At 33.8% G+C, this 21,061-nt stretch overlaps 1 protein-coding gene across 4 annotated transcripts in view; it reads right to left on the bottom strand.

The window, feature by feature from the left end:
* LOC114942262 (uncharacterized) overlaps positions 1 to 21,061 on the bottom strand; it is a 346,485-nt gene that overhangs the window by 187,365 nt on the left and 138,059 nt on the right. For all 4 annotated transcript variants that reach the window (XM_085488071.1, XM_085488070.1, XM_085488072.1 and 1 more), the window contains one exon: positions 2,445 to 2,561. In XM_085488071.1, the coding sequence (XP_085344197.1) occupies positions 2,445 to 2,561 (117 nt within the window). The remainder of the gene's footprint in view (positions 1 to 2,444; positions 2,562 to 21,061) is intronic.

The following is a 21,061-nucleotide window of genomic DNA, read 5'->3' as shown; positions in this document are numbered from 1 at the left end:
AATCAATTATTCAGATTTTTCGGGACTCTCAGACGTCTGTCAGAATTCGTTTCAACTGTGGTGCATAAAGAGAATTTCATAAATTGTTAATATTAATTATTGCTTCGATTTCAATTATATATCCGATTCTCAAAGCGATAAAACATATAATGAGAAAAAGTAATTGGCGCAAAAGTTAATTCTGATTTATGATGTTGTCAAGCGCGCACGGATAAAATCATAAAATGTTGACATTCTTCATAAGATTACATTCATTAAACATTATAAATCAATGTAATACATTTCATCAAATGTAATAATTAATTTGTATTCCGTTTCTATTAACTGCCGGACACTCGCGATGCTCCAAAGCACATGGACATTATAAATGGTTATTAACTTTGCGTTATTACTTTTGCAGTAGTATATCAGCATAATTAAATATGGTTACGTGCGAATACACGCGCTCGCACGAGCCGTCAAGAAAGTTAATTTAAAAAATAATTCTCGGCTTTGCGCGCCCGTAAACAGAGAGAAATTCCTATTTTATTTTATCAAAGGTAAATCAATTTGCATTTAAATTAAACTCTCCGCGAGACGGATGGCTCAAGTACAAACGGCGGATAAAAGCGAAAGAGAGCTAATGGAAATCGCTTCTTATAAGGCGCGAATCATGTAAATATTCTACGTCACGTCGTTTTCGCGCTTCGTTCTTTCTTTAAGCTTCCATCGAAATCAGTTAAATTTATCGTGAATAAGAATATATATAAGCTTCCATCAAAATCAGTTAAATTTATCGTGAATGAGAATATATATATACAGGATGTAACTGAACGAATGAATACGAAGGACATCATCAGGTGCAGGACAAAAAACTAAGTCGAGAAGTCCTGAGCTATTTTTTAATCTGAGCTTTATTTTTGACCCTATAAATTGTTAAAGTTTGTTAAATAGCGCGTGGCTATATGTATACAGAAGACCTTAGTAGACGTACTAAGGCCTACTAAGGCGGCCTCTACTCGAATCTCGATACTCTCGGGGCCCGCGGCCCCCTACCTAGTAAGTCTTAATACGCCTACTAGGCGGCGCCTACGCTGTTTACCGTTGTAGCCACGCGCTAATTGGCAAACTTTAACAATTTATAGGGTCAAAAATAAAGTTCAGATTAAAAAATGGCTCAGGACTTTTCGATTTAGTTTCTTGTCCTGCACCTGATGGTGTGCTTTGTATTCGTTTGTTTAGTTACACCCTATATATGTATACAATGTGCCCCAAACCTATCTACCTATCACGCGTTAATGGGAGATTCCTGAGGCGATTTGGAGACGGTTTTTCCTCAGCGGAAATGCCCAGGCACCAATAATTTTCGAATTATAAATGATTGAAAATAAAAGCTTTTTTGTAAACTAACAATAAGCCTTGTAAAAATAAATGATTAACAAAACTACATTTTTTAGTTAATTTCAGGTAAAGTTTATTTTAATAGAATTTTAATTTAAGGCTTAGTTACAAAGATACATGATTTTAAAAATTAGGAACATTAAAAAAATGATGACCTTTCTCGACATTTTCGCTGAGGAAAAATCATCTCCAAATCATCTCAGGAATTTCCCATTAACGTGTGATACAGTAGATTTTGAATATCTTGCATATATGTGCCGGTGGATTGAGCAATTTTTGCGTGTGAGAATAATACAAATTGAATCTCTCGGATATATATCGCTGCACCTAATGTGGTATTTAAGGATAAAAATTGATATATGAGCATTTATTGGTGTACGTTTGAACAACAAACGGAAGGGCAAACTCTGCTGGCCGAGCTAGTAAGAAGCACTTAGCTCAGAACGTGTTCCTATTTCGTAATGCTATTGGAATTCTACCTAGCCGTTCTGCCTTCCTGTCTGTCCTCGTCTTCCTTCCTCGATAGTACTACTCGCACTGACGGTAACTCGCGCAGTGACATTAAATCGACCTTACACGCCCGCTATTCATTTAGCAATCGTCCCGTGTGGACAGAAAAAAGAAGGAGAGAAAAAGTCGGTGGAAGTTTTAGCGAAAATACGCATTGTTCTTATTGAAAATTTGGCTACATATCCCAAAAGGAAATATCACGAAATTTTGTCGTAATTCAATTTGCGCGCGCAGTTTTTAAGTATTCTCCGACATAAAAATGCTCTCTCTGCATTCCGACGTACGCCCTAGATAAAAACGAAAATAATCTCTTTCAAATTTTTACGCGAAGGCAAATAATTTACTCGCCCCTGTTTGCATTTAAAATGTCAATCTATTACGGTATAGCCGTATAATAGAGAGAGGAAATTTATTCTTCGAATAAAAAATTAACTGTGCGGCAAATCGCTCGAAAGGAAAATTTATTAGCCTAGCTAGATCAAAGTGCGATAACGCTAAAACTGTTCGCTAAGTAAAATATTAAGTGTGTGATATGTTAGATATTATGTACTCACTGCATATGCAAGGTCGCGATCGGCTTGTCCGAGAAGAGGACGACCGGTCGGTCGAAGCGTTGATTACGACCGCAGACTCGAGCGCTGCCCTCCAGTTGTAACCAGCCACCCTCGCACCTGCAACAAAAAGACGAAACCCCTGAGTAACTGGCCATTACTCTTGAGCGTGCAAATTGCTATTATCTTCCGTGCCATTCGCTAATTAGTTTCGGTAATTTTCGATTCGACCCGTCTCATCGTGTCGCGCCAAGAATTCAGTGGAATTTGGATGATACGTATTTTTGGTGTTTCATGCAATTAAAAAAAAAATTAATATTAAGCTACGAAGAGCGCAAATGATTATGAGTGAAAAAGTAAACAGATCAGATAGATTCGTATAATCGATTTTAAAAAAATATCGTTTTTGTATAAAATTAAAAAAAGATATTTCATATTTTTTGCTGTGAAATATCAAATAGGTAAGAATTTTCCACTGCTATTCTCGTGTTGAATATATATTCAAATTACGTTTGAGTAAGGTTCTCTTGTCAAGTCAGAAATACGTTTTCTCTAATTTTTTCGCATATTAAAATTTTATGTCGTTAGCTCCGGAAATCTACGGATTCTTTCTCAATTCCTTTTAAGATAGAGAAAGGGAAGGATTTTCATTCTGAGACCGTTTACTTTACAAAACTGTATCTATAGCTTAACTTTGGGGATACGTGCCTCGCATTGGATTTTATCCTTCGCGATGTTAAGACCTGTATCTGCTGTTCCAGATTGAATTTTGGCAGGAATCGTATTTTGAATCCAATATGCGCGAAGTTTAATGTTAACTAAGTTCTATGCCACGAGCAGAGTACGAGTTTCACTTTGCTTAAATTAGATCGTATAAAGTAAAATCGAATCAAGATTCTGTAGCAGGAATTGACAATTGTAATTTTAACGAAAAAAAGTTTGCAATATGTATAATATAATAATTAACACACATACATAATATACAGTGTCCCATCTTTACTGTACTATATGTTTATAGGAGACTCCTAAAAAAATTATTTGGAGGCGATTTTTCCTCAGCGAAAATGTCGAGAAAGGTCACAATTTTTTTAATATTCCCAATTTTTGAAATCATGTATCTTTGTAGCTGTCTTAAATTAAAATTCTATTAAAGTAAACTCTACATAAAATTAATAAAAGAATGTAATTTTGTCAATATTTTATTTTCACATGACTTAGTTTAGAAAAACCCTTATTATCAATTGCTTATAACTCAAAAATTATTAATGCCTAGACATTTTTGCTGAGGAAAAATCGTCTCCAACTCCCATTAACGTGTAATACAGAAGGTTTGGGACGTTCTGTATATTTTAACAAGTGCAAAATATATTTAAAAAAATTAAAACAATACTTGTAATTATCAATTAAAATTTAATGCGGTGCAAAAGCGGCTGCTAAATACATTTCTCAACGCTGCCTGTTCGTTCATAAAAGTCGTTGCGTGAATTATGTCGCTAATTGTCCTTATCAAAGATGGGGCGCTTCCGATAATAACGTTTTGCGGGGCAGATGGTCGACCCTACACGAACCGGGGAAAAACGATTGCTGGTGAGGGTCGCGCTGAAATTACTTCTTCGGGTACAGGCGACTTCAAAGGATTCGTTTTCCCGAGGCGTCGCCAACTCGAGTCGATAGGGGCGAAATAAGGGAACCGCGCGATGTGGATGGAATCGGGCTGTTACGCAATAGGTAATACGCAACAAGGAAATCATGCGGAATCAGGCCCGCTTTCGTTTCACCTCGTAAGAGGGAAAATAATAAAATATGCCATAATTTTGGTTGATTATTATTTATTCAAGATTTCAGAAAATTTTGCTGCGCTGAAAAAATCTCTCGCGATGGTAAAACGTAAAATATATCTATATATTTGAAGTGTTGGGTTTGTTAGATGATTTTAAAATTAGCTAAAGATGAGATAAAATTATGAAAGTTTGTCTTACAATTAGATAAAATAAAAATGATTTTGTTTTAAATAATACTTATCTAGATAAAGGATAAAATTATATGGCAAATTATCTAGATAATTTCTAGATATTATTTTTAAGACCGCTTATGTAAACACAATTATAAAAAAATATAAACTATAAAAGGTATATAAAAATATATTCATATTTTTATTTATAAATTTTTGTCGCTTACTGTTTAAGCTTTATTGCACTGAAAAAAATTTGCTAAATTAACAAATATTTTGTTCAATACTGTCAAATAAATCATTTATTTAAAACAAATAAATAATATTTATTTGTTTTGAAAAGGATTTTTGTATATCAAATAAATATTTTTTATATCAAATAAATATTATTAGTTTCAAATAAATGATTTATTTGACAGTTTTGAAATAAATACTTATAAGAATTAACTAAATTTTTTTAGTGTACTTAATATGTATTCAAATTTAGTGTGGTATCGCCAGTAGAAAATTTAAATTGTAATTTATTTAGTTGACCAAAACTGGCATCACTTCATTGTTTGAAAAATTACATAACGTTTTAACCACTGCTTGTAATCTTTATCAATAAATAGAATCAACTAATTTTTCATACAATAAAATGATGCCAGTTTTGGTCAATTAAATAAATTAAAATTGATTACTTAATTATCTTTATATGTGCTATGACTTCTAAATCAAATTATCTGAACAGTATTCTAGATAATTTAGTAAAGATAATACTTTTTTATCTAAGCTATAGATAGAACATATTTTTATTATCTATACACTGAGAAAAAAATGCTGTTGATTCAATTAAACGTGACGTCACGGGCTGCCATCAACATAAATCAACAGCATTTTTTTCTCAGTGTATAAAGATAAGATGATTCCAAAATTTCACCTCGATGATCATCGATATAATTTTATTTAGGTAACAGTAAACACTGTATATCTGATATCAGTAACTTATCAAAGAAAATTAAATTATAATAATATTAAAAAATTGATAATTTGTCAATCTTGTTCGAAGAATTTAAAATAAAAATAAAAATGAATAAAAAATAAATTAAAGAGTTTATAAAAAGTCATCAACATTTTTATGTAATATAAGAATTTGATATCACAATTGTAAAAAATTCTGGCACAATAATTCTTGACATATTTCATTCGATAATATCATCCGAACGCTATAACAATCAAATAAGCTTATCACGTTACTTGTAACACAGTTCGATAGGATTAATAGATATTCGTATTGCGGGCCTGAGGCGGTTTTGCTTATAACATCAATAACGTTAATTAACATATCAACGAGACAATCGCGGAGACGCGCATCCTCCGCAGTAATATCTTCGATCTCTTGGGAACCGAGTCCTTCATCCGTATATGCTGGTTCATTCAAATCTTGATACAATTCGTGCAACATGCGGATGCTTGTGCGTGCTATTGTTGCGTGAAGAGACGGATATGTGCTACGGATAGTTCGGCCATTGTGCCGACCGTACGTTTATGAATTAATTGCTTGTGGACTTTGATGGTGGATCGTGGATCCAATCGTCGCGCAATCCTCTTCGATCTCTATTGGGGCCCGCGGAACATGCATCTTCCTGTAATCCGGTCGGATAAAACTTCCAAACCGGGTTACGACGCCGTTAACATCCCGCAGAGAATGCGAACTTGGGTTGCCTGTGTAATATCTTCTCCGCGAAGAATATAATAACTTTTCGGATAAGAGTTTTCAAGCTTGTAGCTTTTTTGTTTTTCGGTAACTGCTTTTCTTGTTCAAATGGAAATATATATAACTCTATCATATATTATTCAGCACATTTTTTAAATATTGTAGTATGTGATATACATTATAAGAAATAATTTTCTTAATTTTTACACAAATTAATTACGATGAATAATTATTCTACATATACATATAAAATTACAATTTGGTATATTTTTAAATATTGGTATATTTTCAAACATACCAAATTGGTATATTTTAAGACATACCAAATTGGTATAAGCATTTGATATAAAAGTCAAGGAAGTATAATGGTGTAATATTGTAAAAAAAAAATAGAAAAAGGATTTATAAGTCGCGATAGAGTATATAGAGAGAACAATGAAAAGAGCGTGAGTGACTAGTGTGGGATGGTATCAACAAGACGTCGTAAATAATTGAAGCGTCATGTGGCTCGAGTGGCATTGTTACTTTCAGTTGGTCTTTCTCCCGTTCAAGAGAAAATATATTCATTCTTGATGCGGCTTATGTGAGTCCTTCAGCTTTTTTTCGTCGTACGAAAGTTTAAATCGCACTAGAGACACGTATCCGCTGCGCGATTCGATAAGAAGCTTGACTCCTCAGTCAGTTAGATATACAACGTAGGGAGAAGAAGAAAGAAAGAGACAAGAGCTTGAAGTTTATATTGTCGAGGGATAAAGGATGTCGGGAATCGTTATGACCGCAAGAGACGTAAGGAATGGAAACCGACGGAGGAGAGAGCAAAAGAATGGAGAATATCCGGCAAATAGTGGTATTCTCAATTATGTGATGTAAATAAGCGAATGTCACGCTGCCTCAGCAATTCAGTAGAAAGTTTGTGACTTGCATTTAGGTCTCGTAGCTGCTGTCTTTGTTATTTAAATATATTATAGCCCATGTCGCGGTATTGCACGAACCAGTTGTCTTAAAAAAATGCCCAAGAGTTTGAGAAAAAGAATAAATAATCATCATCCATAATTATCAGGATTTTCAATTAGCATAATTAATCAATTTTTAATAGGAATCTATCGTAATTCTATAGATGAGATCTATAGAGTTTATGTCTATATTTAAAAATTATTATACAAGACGATTTTTTCTCAGCAAAAATGTCGAGGGAAGCCATCATTTTTTACATGTTCCCAATTTTTGCCATCATGTATCTTGATAACTAAATTTTAAATTAAAATTTTATTAGTGTAAACTCTATTTAAAATTAATTGGAGAATATGGTTTTGTTAATATTTTATTTCCACAAGGAAATCAGATTGCAATAAACTCTTTATTTTCAATCGCTTATAACTCAAAAATTCTTGATGCCTCAATATTTTTGCTGAGGAAAAATTGTCTTCAAATAACAAGATCTACTTGTATATTTTCAATGTGACATCTTATGTCAGACACCCTCTATACGTAATATATTGTAATTTTTTTAAACAGTATACTTGTTTTATTCTCGAATCTATTGCATACGTCGAGTTTCCTCGACATAAATCGGGAGTCTTTGAAGAAGTTGGAAACAAATAGTGGGGACTGTCACGAAAAGTCGCAGACAAAGTCAGAAATGAGGGAGGCGTATCTTATTGTTATCGACAGCGTGATATAAATAATTGAAATGTCAGCTTCAAAATGAAAGTCTCGCCGCTCTTTGGCGCTGTTCTTCGCGCTCTTCGACAAGGCGAGTTATCCTAACACTCCTGCTTCCCCATCCTGGTGCGCGCCCCCTTAGCGTTTCACGTTTCGCCGACTGCATTTGGCGTCTCGTGTCCAACCGTGAAAAAGCAGGAACCGACTCTTCGCATCCTTTCTTCTCGCACCGCCAGTCGGACGTCGCGGCGAGAGAAGGAAGTACGCCAAGAGATCCGACGGACGATTCGCAGGAAATTGGATGCTTTTATTTCGCGCGATTTTCTCTCATGCAGTGGAGCAACTTCTCCTTCTCTCTCTTTCTTTTTTCTCTCTCATCTTGTCTCCGCTTTCGTGCAATTCGCCACTCGTCTGCACGATGAACCGAGCCTGTGACCGAAAGATCGAAACGGTTTTCTCGAGAGTCGAGTACTCGACTGTCCTGGTTTTCCGGGTTGTGATCCGACTGTTATCATCCATACACATTTTCTTTGCCGTCGTGTAATTTTTTTTTACTTCAAGACGGAAGAACAGTTCATATCAATCATCAAGGTGAAATTAATCGGAGGACAGTGATAGATAAGATATGGTAAAATATATCTAGATATAGATACAGATACACAAATTAAAATGTATATAGATACATATACTCAGATACTTTAAAAATATCTCAGATGCATATCATATACTTTTAAATTATATTTGTATCATAATAATGGTAATATGCACAAAATGTATTGAATAGTTCTTTTATCTTTATTAATATTTTTGTTTATATTACGACCTTATTCGTTAGTCTTAACACGTAAAAAATGCCTCAAAGATATCGTCACTCAAACTATTTTTCCATGGTACTAAAACTCTGATCAATGCTTAATAATCGCTCAACCGGTGTTAATGACGATATGTTGATAACTTGCAGTCTTGATCTTTTAAAAATTTAAAGAATTGGGCTATTTAAAAAAATATGTGAAAATGTATCTGAAAAAAGCAATTCAGATATCATGTTTTGTATCTAGATACAGATATAGATACTTCAATTCGAATATATTGTCAGATACAGACTCACAATCAGATACACAAAATGTATCTATTGAGTAGTATCTAGATATTACCCAACACTGCGTGAGGATAATAAAATAAATAAATTTATTCTTGAAGAAGAATTACTAAAGTGTAACGAATTAACGATGGGATAATTAATAATTCTTCATGTTATATATGCAATGTTATGCTTAGATGATTTAAAAATTAGCTAGATAAAGGTGAGATAAAAATATATAAATTCATCTTAGATAAGATAAAGATGAGTTTGTTTTAAATATATCTAGATAAAAGATAAAATTATATGGCGATTCATCTAGATAATTTTCTAGATAATAATTTTCAAGACTGCTTATGTAAGCGCAGTTATAAAAAATGTAAATTATAAAAGGGATATAAAAATATATGTATTCATATTTTTATTTATAAATTTTTATCGCTTACTGCTTAAGTTATATTATTTAAATATTTTTATGTTTCTAAAATATGATTCTAAACCAAAATTATCTGAAAATTATTCTAGATAATTTAGTAAAAATAATACTTTTTTTCATCTAAGATGCAGATATAGACACATATTTTTATCTATACATATTTTTACCTATTTATATTTTTATCTACATAAAGATAAGATGACATTAAAGTTTCATCTAGATGATCATCTATATAATTTTATTTAGATAACAGCAAACACTGTGTACACTGTAAAAAAATATGTAAAATTACATTAAAAATATGTAAAATTACATAAATAATAAATGTAAAATTACATGATAAATAATGAAAAGATAAACATTTCTATTATTTTTCGTGTAATTTTACACTTATTAATGATGTAATTTGACATATTTTTGTGTAATATATAATATTACATTTTTTTTTACAGTGTATATATGTGTACATACTTCTGTTATTTAATATTTCTTCTCTCAGGCGCGAGTTTCGTCGCAGCACGCTTCCTTCGACGCTTCACGTACACGAAACACGCGATACGGAAATTGTCGGCCCCTCATCTTTCTTCCCGTTAATAGGAATTATCTTATGGACGTATATATGCGGAAGTAGTGTCTCGTTGAATTATACAGGAGCAGTGAGATTTCTCGGAGCGCGCAGGGTTTTGCGGACTACATCGAGAGGGAATATCGTCGTAGTGTCAGGAGGAGTTGCGAAACACTCGAGTGCAATTTAGGGCGGCCCTGTCTCCCGGAGAGTCCCTTATAATCGCGCCGAGGTTCACCGGGGTATAAAACGGAAACTCGTGGACCGTGCTTCTTGGCAGTGTAATGCGAAACAGACAGACCTCGCGCGCGTAGCACGAAAACTTCGGAGTCACGATCACGACTGCAATATACCAGTGATGTAACATAGTTTCGATTCTTCGTAGTGTAAATATAAATGTGTATTTTCGACGGAGTGTAAATATAAATGTGTATTTTCGAGAAACTATATAATGGAAATTTTATATGTAGCTATATAGTGATAAATTAATATCGAAATAAATAGAATGATCTTGTGATTTATATTTTTGGGCTTTCACTCTATTCTTTTCACGAATTTATGCTTAATCTATAGGAGCTAAATTATTTACATCTCAAATTATATATAAATGCATTGAAAAAAAATTTATTGAATTCGAATAAATATTTATTTCAATACTGCCTAATCAATTATTTGTTTGAAACTAATAATATTGATTTAATGTTAAAAATCTTTATAAGAGAATCCTTTTCAAAACAGATAAATATTTAATGTTTCAAATAAATGATTATTAGACAGTATTGAAATAAATATTTATTAATTTAAAATTGTTCTATTCTTTTCACGAATTTATGCTTAATCTAGGAGCTAAATTATTTACATCTCAAATTAATATATAAATGCATTGAAAAAAAATTTATTGAATTCGAATAAATATTTATTTCAATACTGCCTAATCAATTATTTGTTTGAAACTAATAATATTGATTTAATGTTAAAAATCTTTATAAGAGAATCCTTTTCAAAACAGATAAATATTTAATGTTTCAAATAAATATTACACAGTATTGAAATAAATATTCATTAATTTAAAATTGTTAGCGTGATATTTGAAGTATACCCCAAATAACATAAATTTAAAAAATGTATAATGTTAAAAGTGCGCGACGAAATATTTTGGCAACATCGTTGATTTAGATCACTATTGATGTAAGAAAGAATTCGAAAAAATAACGCTAAGTATACAATAATTAGCAAAACTAGTTCTTTACAAAAATTACCATCAATAATATTACCTTTTCAAAAATTATATTTTAATAAATTATACTTTACAAAAATTAATCATTATCACAAAACATTTTTTCAAAAATTATATGTACATCTTTATAAAAATTGGCATGAAAAATATTATCTTTTTAAATCAAAATATCAAAAATGTTCTTTTTAAAATTTATGTTTATAAAATATATTTTAGCTTTAATAATAACACAAGAAAGACTTAAAATATTCGCATTAAAAAGTAGTGAAATAAAAAATCACGCTAAGTAAATTTAGGAAGATATAATGTATAAATAACACGAGAAAAAAGATTTAAAATATTAACATCAAAATATATAGTGAAATCAAAAAATTACGCTAAGTAAATTTAAGAAAATATAATAATGCGTGTAATACACAGATAAATTATTTTCTATAATTAGAATATTATTATTTGATGTAAGATACAAAAAATATTTTTAAAAATATTTTCTTTTTCAAGTTTTTAACTATCAAAATATTATTTTTTCAAAAATTATATCAATAATTATATACAAGGTACAAAAATTAATAAAATTCAAAAATTGAAGTTAAAAAATAAAATTGAAATAAATAAAAGAAACAAATTTAATTAAAATTAAGCAAAAAACTTAGAAAGAATCTCGAAGAATATGCCACTTTGCAAGAAAGATGCGTTCTTGTTGAGGTCGCTGTCAAGCCAACGTTGGCTGGCGGATTTTCGGCAACGCCTCCTCGAAATACCGTGCAATTTGGCACGTCTTGTCGCGGAGTACCTTAATCGCGGTCGAGCCTCCAAGTGGAAAACGGAGTAGCGACTCTAGTCCTGGACCGCGCATACGTTTGTACACGTTGTCCGCACACTGTATACATGTCTGCTTGGGAGTAGCTCAAAAGAGAAAGAAAGAGAGAGAACAGAGCGAAGGAAAACCGACTAGACGGTGAGAAGGTTGCCTGGAGACAGCGCCAAGCTTACCGATGTCAGTCAGTCAACTGGAAATCGCTTACCGCGCCCAGACCATCTCGTATTTTACATTTCTATCCGCCACGGGCGTTATTCGCCATTCGCCATTCTGCTTGCACAGCTTTCCACCACGTCTTTTTCGTGAGCTACCCTCTCTCGAGGTGCGAGACCCCTCGCCGCATCTGAGAGCGACGAAGGAATCGGGTTATACTGCAAATCAATTTACCAGGGGTATTCGGACGAAACCTTCGCGTTCTGTGAAAGCGGATTATAAATTTAAATGTAAACCCGACACGGGGTTCCAGGACATAAAAGTGAGGAGGGCAGACGCGACCGAGAATGATGCAACGAAAGGTTCGCAAACATCGGCCATAATACCTCGAATGATCGATATCGCATTATTATTTTAGCTGTGAAAAGTTCCAAGAAATTGTATTTTATTATATATTTATTTATAGATTTTTCCTGACATGTAAATTTTATTAAATCATGACAGTTGTGTGAAAGTCGTTTTTAGAGATATATCTTCAGAATAGCTTGTTATAAAATTTATAAGTATTATTATAAAATTTTAATAATAAATACATAAATTGTAAAAATTTTATTTCTTTTACTTTATATAAAAAATTGTTTGTTTTATGCTTTTTTCAATAAAACAAATTGGAATAATAATGAAATAATATTCGCTGATGATGTCAACAATGAAGTTAATTGAGAGATAAATTTGTTTACAGTGATATATGCAAGCGTGTTGTGATTTAGTTTCGAACGACTGACTTTATACGACACAGAATACTTTAATCTCAACTCTTCAGCGATACATTCAAAAATGTCAATAAATTTCTGCCAGCATGGACTGGTTTCAGCCATCAGATATCTGTATCGTCGTCACTCGAAGCAAATTTGGTTTATCTGATAGATGTGTTACAAGTTGAAAAAAATTCCCTTTAAAGAAAATTAGACGCGACGAATTGATTATAATTGGTTTTTAATTATAATATTTTTTTTTCAAAAGTAAGAAAATAAATTATATGAAATTATATTTGCAATAAGATTCTCTCCAAAAGACAATATTTTATCTTTATAATATTTTGTAATAAATATTTTATTTTATTGTAATTTTTATTATGTTAATTTTCGAAATTTTTTAAATAATACATTTACATTTAAAAAAATTGACTGAGAATACGTTTTCCATAGATTTTTCCGTATTCCATTTTTATCTCGAAAATAGAGGAAATTATTCATCCTCGACAATTCGTAGAATCACTGTTGAAACGAAAATGTTGGTTTCACTGAAAGTGGAATAAATTACTGATCTCTAGTTCTATTTACTGTCAAAAATAACATTCTAGCATGGCACGATACGATCTTTCTTGGTACATGTGAGCAATGTCGATATAATTTATTTTGCGTTGAATGATTTTTACGGAAAAACGGTGAAACGACGATACAAGTGTCCGATAAAGTTTTAAAGGTACACTGACCTTTTTCTCTCTCTCTCTCTCTCTCTCTCTAGAAAATCGATAAAGGGCACAGTCTGTGCTATCTCGACCACTGTAATAAAATGACGTCTATTTTATCATTTGTTATAAATAAAATTAAATAATTTAATTTTATTAAATAATAAACGTTATTATTCAATATTATATAAGATTACAAATTCATTATTATAAAATAAAAAATTAAGAGTTACAAAAATAAAAATGTAATGAAGAAATAATTTTTTAAGTTATTAAAAATGTTATAATTTTAATTGATTATTAAATACATGTCGGAAAAAAATATTGTGATATTAGAAGATTAAGTTTTTACGTTACAGAATATATTTTCAGTAGTATATCTCGACGATGAGTCAGACGGCGAGTCATATTTCAATGCCAAGTGGTATTACGAGGAATTAATCAGACGACGAAGGGTCGTCTGATGTTTAAATAGCAGCGAAGCAGACATTGCAGACAAAAAGAAAAGAGAGAGAGAGAGAGAGAGAGAGAGAAAGGAAGTAATTTTGCTGAAATTGTGAAGTCACGAGCGACTGTTCGCCGACGCGCTGCTAAGTTGATCACTTCGGTTTTTAAATCGTGAACTTCGATTCACCGAACCGTGACGAACAATTGGCTAGTTGAGATTCTTATTTACTTCAGCTTCAATTGCATTTACGCAATAGACTTTAACGAGCACTTTTCTCCCGCACCTAAAATGCAAATTACGCAAATATATATCCGACAATTAGATTCCGTTAAGAAAGAAGTACTCTAAGAATCCTTTTTATTCTCCGGTAATCAAGAGTTTCACAAGATGCTCCTATTGCTCCTTTTGCCTACGGCAAGCTCCGCTTTTTTACGTTTTTTTCGAGCTTGAAAAAATACTGTCGATAAAATTGCACCTTCCTCCACGATAGAATATTCCGTGGAAGATTTGACTTTAATCAATCGATGAAGAAAAAGAGCGCAATTGGCCGGACCACGTTAAGATCCACATAATTTTCTCCTAACTCCTTCGTCGAATAAATCAACAAGAAGAATTTTCTCTTCCTCTCGGAAACGATCCGTTGTACGCGAAGTTTAAAAGAATAACGAGGAGAATAGCGTGAAGAGGAGCGAAATGTGCTGAGTGAGAAGAGAAAGGGAACGTTGAAAACTTTTTTTCACTTTACCACCGACGCGACGCGACACGACGACTTTTCCCCTTTCCATTTATATAACGATGTACGTACGCTGCTTGGATTTCGGATTCTCGCGGATATATCCACGCCTGAATTTCGTGACCGGAAGCTGTCGGGTTTGTATCAAAGTTTTACATATGTTTTTGACGTTTCTCCTCGCGTCGGGTGGTGGCAGTATTCGAAAATGGTACGCGCGCGATGTTTGTCAACGTCGAGTCGCTATTCTCGGAATCATTTCTCCGTCTTTCCTGGTTGACGTTTACCCCGGTTTGTGTGATTTCAGATTATCGCGAGGGTGAAACAATGTGGAAAGGAGGGGAAGAAAAATAAAACTTTGGATGGAGATGCAATTTTTAACGTCTAATGGCTGTGCGTGTCCAAACAGCGTAACATAATCCGCGGCTTCGGCGAAAAGAAATGACGTGGCTATATGTCACGTTGCTTGCCGATCGTTTTTTATCGAAAAAATCCTAAAATATCATCGCAAACTACGCGTGATAGAAATAAAAGTGATAAACGATCTGATGGACCCTTTTGAATAAAATGCAAAATAGCGTGAAACGACTATTCTCTTTTTTGCGTGATAGAAGTAAAGGATTTTTAGTGCGTGCGTACGTGTTTGTGTGCACGCGGATCATCCGAGAATGCAAACTGAGGTCGCCGAGTTGAATAATTGGGCCTCGTCGGGTTTTATTAAAACATCGCCGCCAGTGGAATCGCACGAAATGTATCTGTGTAACCATCGGTGATTTATGCGAGTTATTTCGTGCTGTGACTACGCCCGTTACATCAGGTAGATGCGAGAGCAACAGAAAATGAGAGTATGAGAGAACGGGGTCATGTGTGTGCATGCGTATATACCGGGTGTTATGTAAAAAAAGAACTTTTATTTTTACATATAAATTACGTACCATATTTTATGATATCGCATATTGGATGGTTGCATACCGAGAAGAGAGAAAGTAAAAAATTACACCCTATATTTCAATCTATTCATTTTGGTATATTAAAAATCCAAAATAAATCTATGTTAAAAAAGTTTCCAATAGCTTATTTTTTCCTACGACACACACAGCGCTGTAATTAATTAATTAACAAAGAAATTAAAAATATATGCTACGCGTGTTGTGTACAATAATAAATATCTATTTACTTATTGTCATTCTCCCAAAAATCGGATAAAATTTTAAGGAAATAGATTTGACTCTCGCTTTGCCGCGATGAAATAAAATATTTTTACATGATAAAATATTGATTAAAATGATATTAGTCCAGTAAAATTAGACTTTGAATTCATAAAAATTAGGACTAAGCTAAATTTTTGTGGACACTTTTATTTCGATGTTCTAATGAAAAGTACTCTTAATTTTGATCCAGGGTGTTTTTTTAGGGGGTAAATTTTAGTTTTTTGCCATCATCTCAAAAACTATCAATTTTTTGAGAAAAATAGTTTTTATCAAAATTGTAGCTCATAAAATTCTTTACAGAAAAGATTGTTATACTTTTTTTCGTACAACTAATCGTTTTTAAGTAAAACGGTAAAGTTGCAATATCTATAGTTCGTAAAAAATACGTATTCCTTTCCACACCACTGCAGGAATAAAGTATTGCGCGCGTCTTTTTCGCTTTATATCTTCGAAACGATTAATTCCACAAAAAAAAGTATAATGATCTTTTTTACAGGGACTTTTATGAGCTACAATTTTGATAATAACTATTTTTCTCAAAAATTGATAGTTTTCGAGATAATGGTAAAAAACTAAAATTTACTCGCCATAAAAAACGCCCTGGATAAAATTAAAGATACTTTTCAGAATTTCATTAGAACATCGAGATAAAAGTATCCACAAAAATTCAGCTTGGTCCTAATTTTTATAAAGTTTTGCCCTTTTCAAGTCTAATTTTACTGAACTATACTAATAGTACTGGGCGCGTTCTTTTTCGCTCTATATCTTCGAAACAATTAATTCCACAAAAAAAAAGTATAAAAACCTTTTTTTAGGGAATTTTATGAGCTACAATTTTGATAATAACTATTTTTCTCATAAAATTGGTAGTTTTCGAGATAATGGCAAAAAACTAAAATTTACTCGCCATAAAAAACGCTCTGGATAAAATTAAAAGTACTTTTCAGGATTTCATTGGAACATCGAGATAAAAGTATCCACAAAAATTCAGCTTGGTCCTAATTTTTATAAAGTTTTGCCTTTTTCAAGTCTAATTTTCCTGGACTATACGTCTAACGATTTCAATTAAATTCTGCGCGTTCCACCGTGTATATACTATGCAAAAGCCTATTTTCCATGTACTATTACTATACCGTCGCCACCGCTCGTGTTCGCGCCGGGAGGATGTTATGGATGCGGCGAAGCGTGAAATCAAATTTCTAACGATCAGAACGATTCCGTGCCCCGGTCATACCGGGGATATGGAAGCGCACAGATCCCGTTCTCTCCCTCAAAAATCGGACGACAGCCGAAACCCGACGACGCGACGGATGCGACCCATCGATCCCGACGGTTAATCCGACGGCGATCTACGGCGGGAGAACAAATCGCGCTGGTGGTGCAAACGAGCGCGGATAAGCGAAAAGTTTGCCGTTTCTGGTTTCCGATGTGACCCCGATACGCCCTGCGGGCGTGTATATTTTTGCGTGACCCGCGCAAACTTCCGACGACAGATCATATACCCAGATATTCGCGCTTTGGGGATGACGATTTTATTTTTCCCGCTAATGAAACGCAAATCCCGCGTTGATGAACGATTTTACACGCACAAGTCGTGCGTTTCTGAAAATTCCCAATCTCCGCGTAATAAATAATTACAACGCGAAATCGTGCGTTTCGAAAATTAGCGAGTATTCCCGCGCGAATTTTGCACATTTACATACACGCATATAATATTAATCAGTTTAAGATAATAGTGATTTGCAAGGATCTTAGCGCATCCACGTACAATTTACAGATTAAACTGCTCTTTCTTGCGAGCAAGCACGTAAGCGCCATAGAATTGCATTACGGAATCAATTTAAAAATTAAATCCCTTTTTTCCTCAAATAACTAAAAATAATAAATTGCTTCTAACAAAAAAAAAGAACAATTATTAATGAGTTTAAATTCTCAACAAGTTTCACTGTTATATTTATATTAAAATTAATTATAAGTATATATTTTTTTAATTCACTGTTTCTCGATGATATATCCCGTTTTTTTACAGGGATGTATTTTTTCTTTTATTTTTTTCTCCAGTTACAGAAACGCTGTGTTGCACAGTTTTTTTTTTATGCATCCGAGAACCAGAAACAATCCATTAACTAATTTATTTCTGGCGAGACAAATTCTACTTAGTAGCGAAGCGTGTAATCAGCGGTAAAGCTGAGAAAGAGACAGAATGAGAGATAGAGAGAGTAAAAGAGAGATGGGAAGAGAGAGGACAGTTCGCGTTCTCTTTCCTGTCCAATCTCGGTCGCCTCTCTGGCTTCTACTTCTCTTTTCGCGGCAGTTTCATTTACCCTCGAAACTGGTGAAAGACTACTCCACGCATCCTCGAGTTCGAATGAGCATTGTTGTAATGTGGAAAGTTGGCGAATTGGATCTGAAGTTTTCTAAAAACAAGACCGTCCCTCGCGCCAGGCTGGTCCCGAAATCGTGAGGGACGACGAACGTTAAAACCTGCGCGGCCGGTCGATTCGAAACGAGAATCGGAAACAATTTTGCGGTCGGGAAAACTCCCGAGGCTCGCTAATTGTCGTACAACTCCATCGTCGGCGACACCGTCGCGATTTAACGATTTTCATTGAGCTCTTAAGTTTCTTGATCGTTCTTCAATGGGGTTTAGGGATTATTGGATGTTGCGAACACTAAATGCCATCCCCCTAAAAAAAGAGGTCGATTTTCGCCTCGCGCGAAACTACTTGCACGGGAAAAAGCTAAAGAAAAAAGGGACAGAACGTGTTAAGCGACGTTCCGTGATCTCAATGCGAAGAGATTATACGGTGCTCTCTGCGGGATCTGTGCAAATATGCCATTTAACGTCGTTGCGGAAACATTTATCGCTATAATGAAACTTTGCATTTACAATTTCGCTTAATTACAAAACGTTTCAATTTCCTTCATTAGATTAGAAATCGGTGGAGAATTTTCGGGCGGAAACGACGATCCGGAGGAGCGAATTGATCGGGATTAGGACGACACGCTTTTTAGGATGCATCGCCATGCTGTCGGTAACGCGATTATTTAACCATAATAACCGGTTGCGGGCTCGCGCATGCTAATGATTTATTTCAGCGGGATTTCCACGTTGAAAGCCCGCCTAAATCGTGCATAAACTGTGAACCAATCATGCACGCCGCGATCCAGACATATTCGATCGCGCATAATGCGCGGAGAGATTTCGGCTAATAAATAACGGGAGCATTGTCTCGTTCGCGCCAGTCGATCGTAAAATCACGTCAGTGGTGAACCCACACTCCCATTATTTCCCGAAGAAATATCCAGCGCGCTGATAAACGGCCGGCGAGTGATAAAAATCGTTCAATATAGTTTCGCCAGATCTGAAATCTAGCTGCATCATTTTCATAAGCGATTCTTAAGGGATGCTGACCATGATTGTTTTACCGACTGAGTTTAAGGGCTTTTGACATTGCAGAAAATATAGAGCCACAAAATATCAGCACACTTGTAGCAACATGATATTAATATTTCGGAAACTTTGTAAAATACAAATTTTATATATAATAAATTGTTATAATTATCAGTATTATTATTATTATCAGTATTATATAATTTATTATTATCAGTATTTTCATTGTGGAGGATTTTTCAATCTGTATATTCAATAAAAAGTGAATCTAACCTAACTTAAAGTCGGTAAAACAGAACAACGGCAGCATCCCCCTGACTCTTTTCTCAGAATATGATCTTAAACAATGTCGGTCCAAGAAAATTAATAAAAAAATTAAAGATTAATTTAATATATAGAAAAATAAAAATTAAAATAAAAATTAAAAATAAAAAAAGCAGTGTTAGAAATATGAAATCGAGCGTTGCATAATTATTAATAATTATTAAGTTAATCAATAACTTTTTAAACGTTATAAATATTACATATACTGGCTTTGCTTATTCTCCCTTTGAGAACTAAATGAAATTTTGAAATGTTCTTATCATACGCGATAAGACAGCCCGTTTGAGTCGCAGATTAAACGCGCAAACTCAGCCGTCGCGTTTAGCGTGCGTGTATCATTTATGCCGCGCGTAACGAACGTCGCTCGTGTTAGATTTATCAACGAGGCGAGTGTGTAATTTGATAAGTGTACGTAGCACGGGCAAATAATTCCAAGTACGCTCGGCATACATTATTACAGCTCGTGCGCGCGGCAAGCGAGTGACGACGTTAGCGAAACGCGCCTCCAAAAGGGAGCGGAACGTCGAATTTCGGAAGGAATTGTAATGTTTGATATTCTAGTCGCAAACGTGATGTACATATGTAATCGTGTTATCTCGTGCAACGCGCTGTGATACGACGCGTGAGTTATGACAATCTTAAGTGCGTGCGTGCGTAAGAACGCGGAGGAAACCCGTGATAATGTGTACGTAAACGTACGTTTGGTATCGCGAGAGAAATTGCAAATTATTTTTCATTTAAATTTTTTGAGGGGTAATGCCACTCTAACGCCCAAAAAAGCAGCCTAATTTTGACAATTTTTTGAAAATATATATAGAAATAAAATGCAAAATCTGTTTAAAGGCTCTTATTGTATACTTTGAAGTATATTTACAAATTTTTTTCAATTTATTTTATAAAATAGCGGCGCCAGAATTCAGCAAAGAAAACCTCTTCTCACGGATCCATCACTGAAAAAAATCCATGTACTTTTACATGGAAATTACTAGCTCAGAACTGGAAAAGTTACTTGCTTATCATTGTAATTTTTTTTCCATTTGTTTTAAATTGAAAATACATATTAATGTAAAAATACATGTAAAATATAGGTAAAATTACTATTTTTATGCAAAAATCATATGTAATTTTAAATTTACCATTTTTAAATATAAATTTAACACATATAAGACAGGCAATAAGAGCCAAATCGCGGATGACAGTGCGTTATCCTAAACGAAACTAAATTTTTTCGTTAGAATTAAATACCTGTGTACAAGGCACCAAATTTTACTTGGACACGGCCAAGATATAAAATTGGAATAATCTCTACAAGAGATTTAATTCCATGCATCCCCTATTCCCTCTAAAGAAAATAAATGCGAGAGAAAAATATAGATCCGAAAGTCGCAGAATCGGGAATCGAACCCGAGACCTTTCGCTTGCCGGGCGACTGCTCTTCCAA

This window comes from Nylanderia fulva, unplaced genomic scaffold, assembly GCF_048542155.1.
Source record: "Nylanderia fulva isolate GAGA-0341 unplaced genomic scaffold, ASM4854215v1 Scaffold62, whole genome shotgun sequence".
Lineage (NCBI taxonomy): Eukaryota > Metazoa > Arthropoda > Insecta > Hymenoptera > Formicidae > Nylanderia > Nylanderia fulva.
The sequence above is the reverse complement of the archived record's forward strand: the minus strand, read 5'-3'. Positions and strand labels throughout refer to the sequence as shown.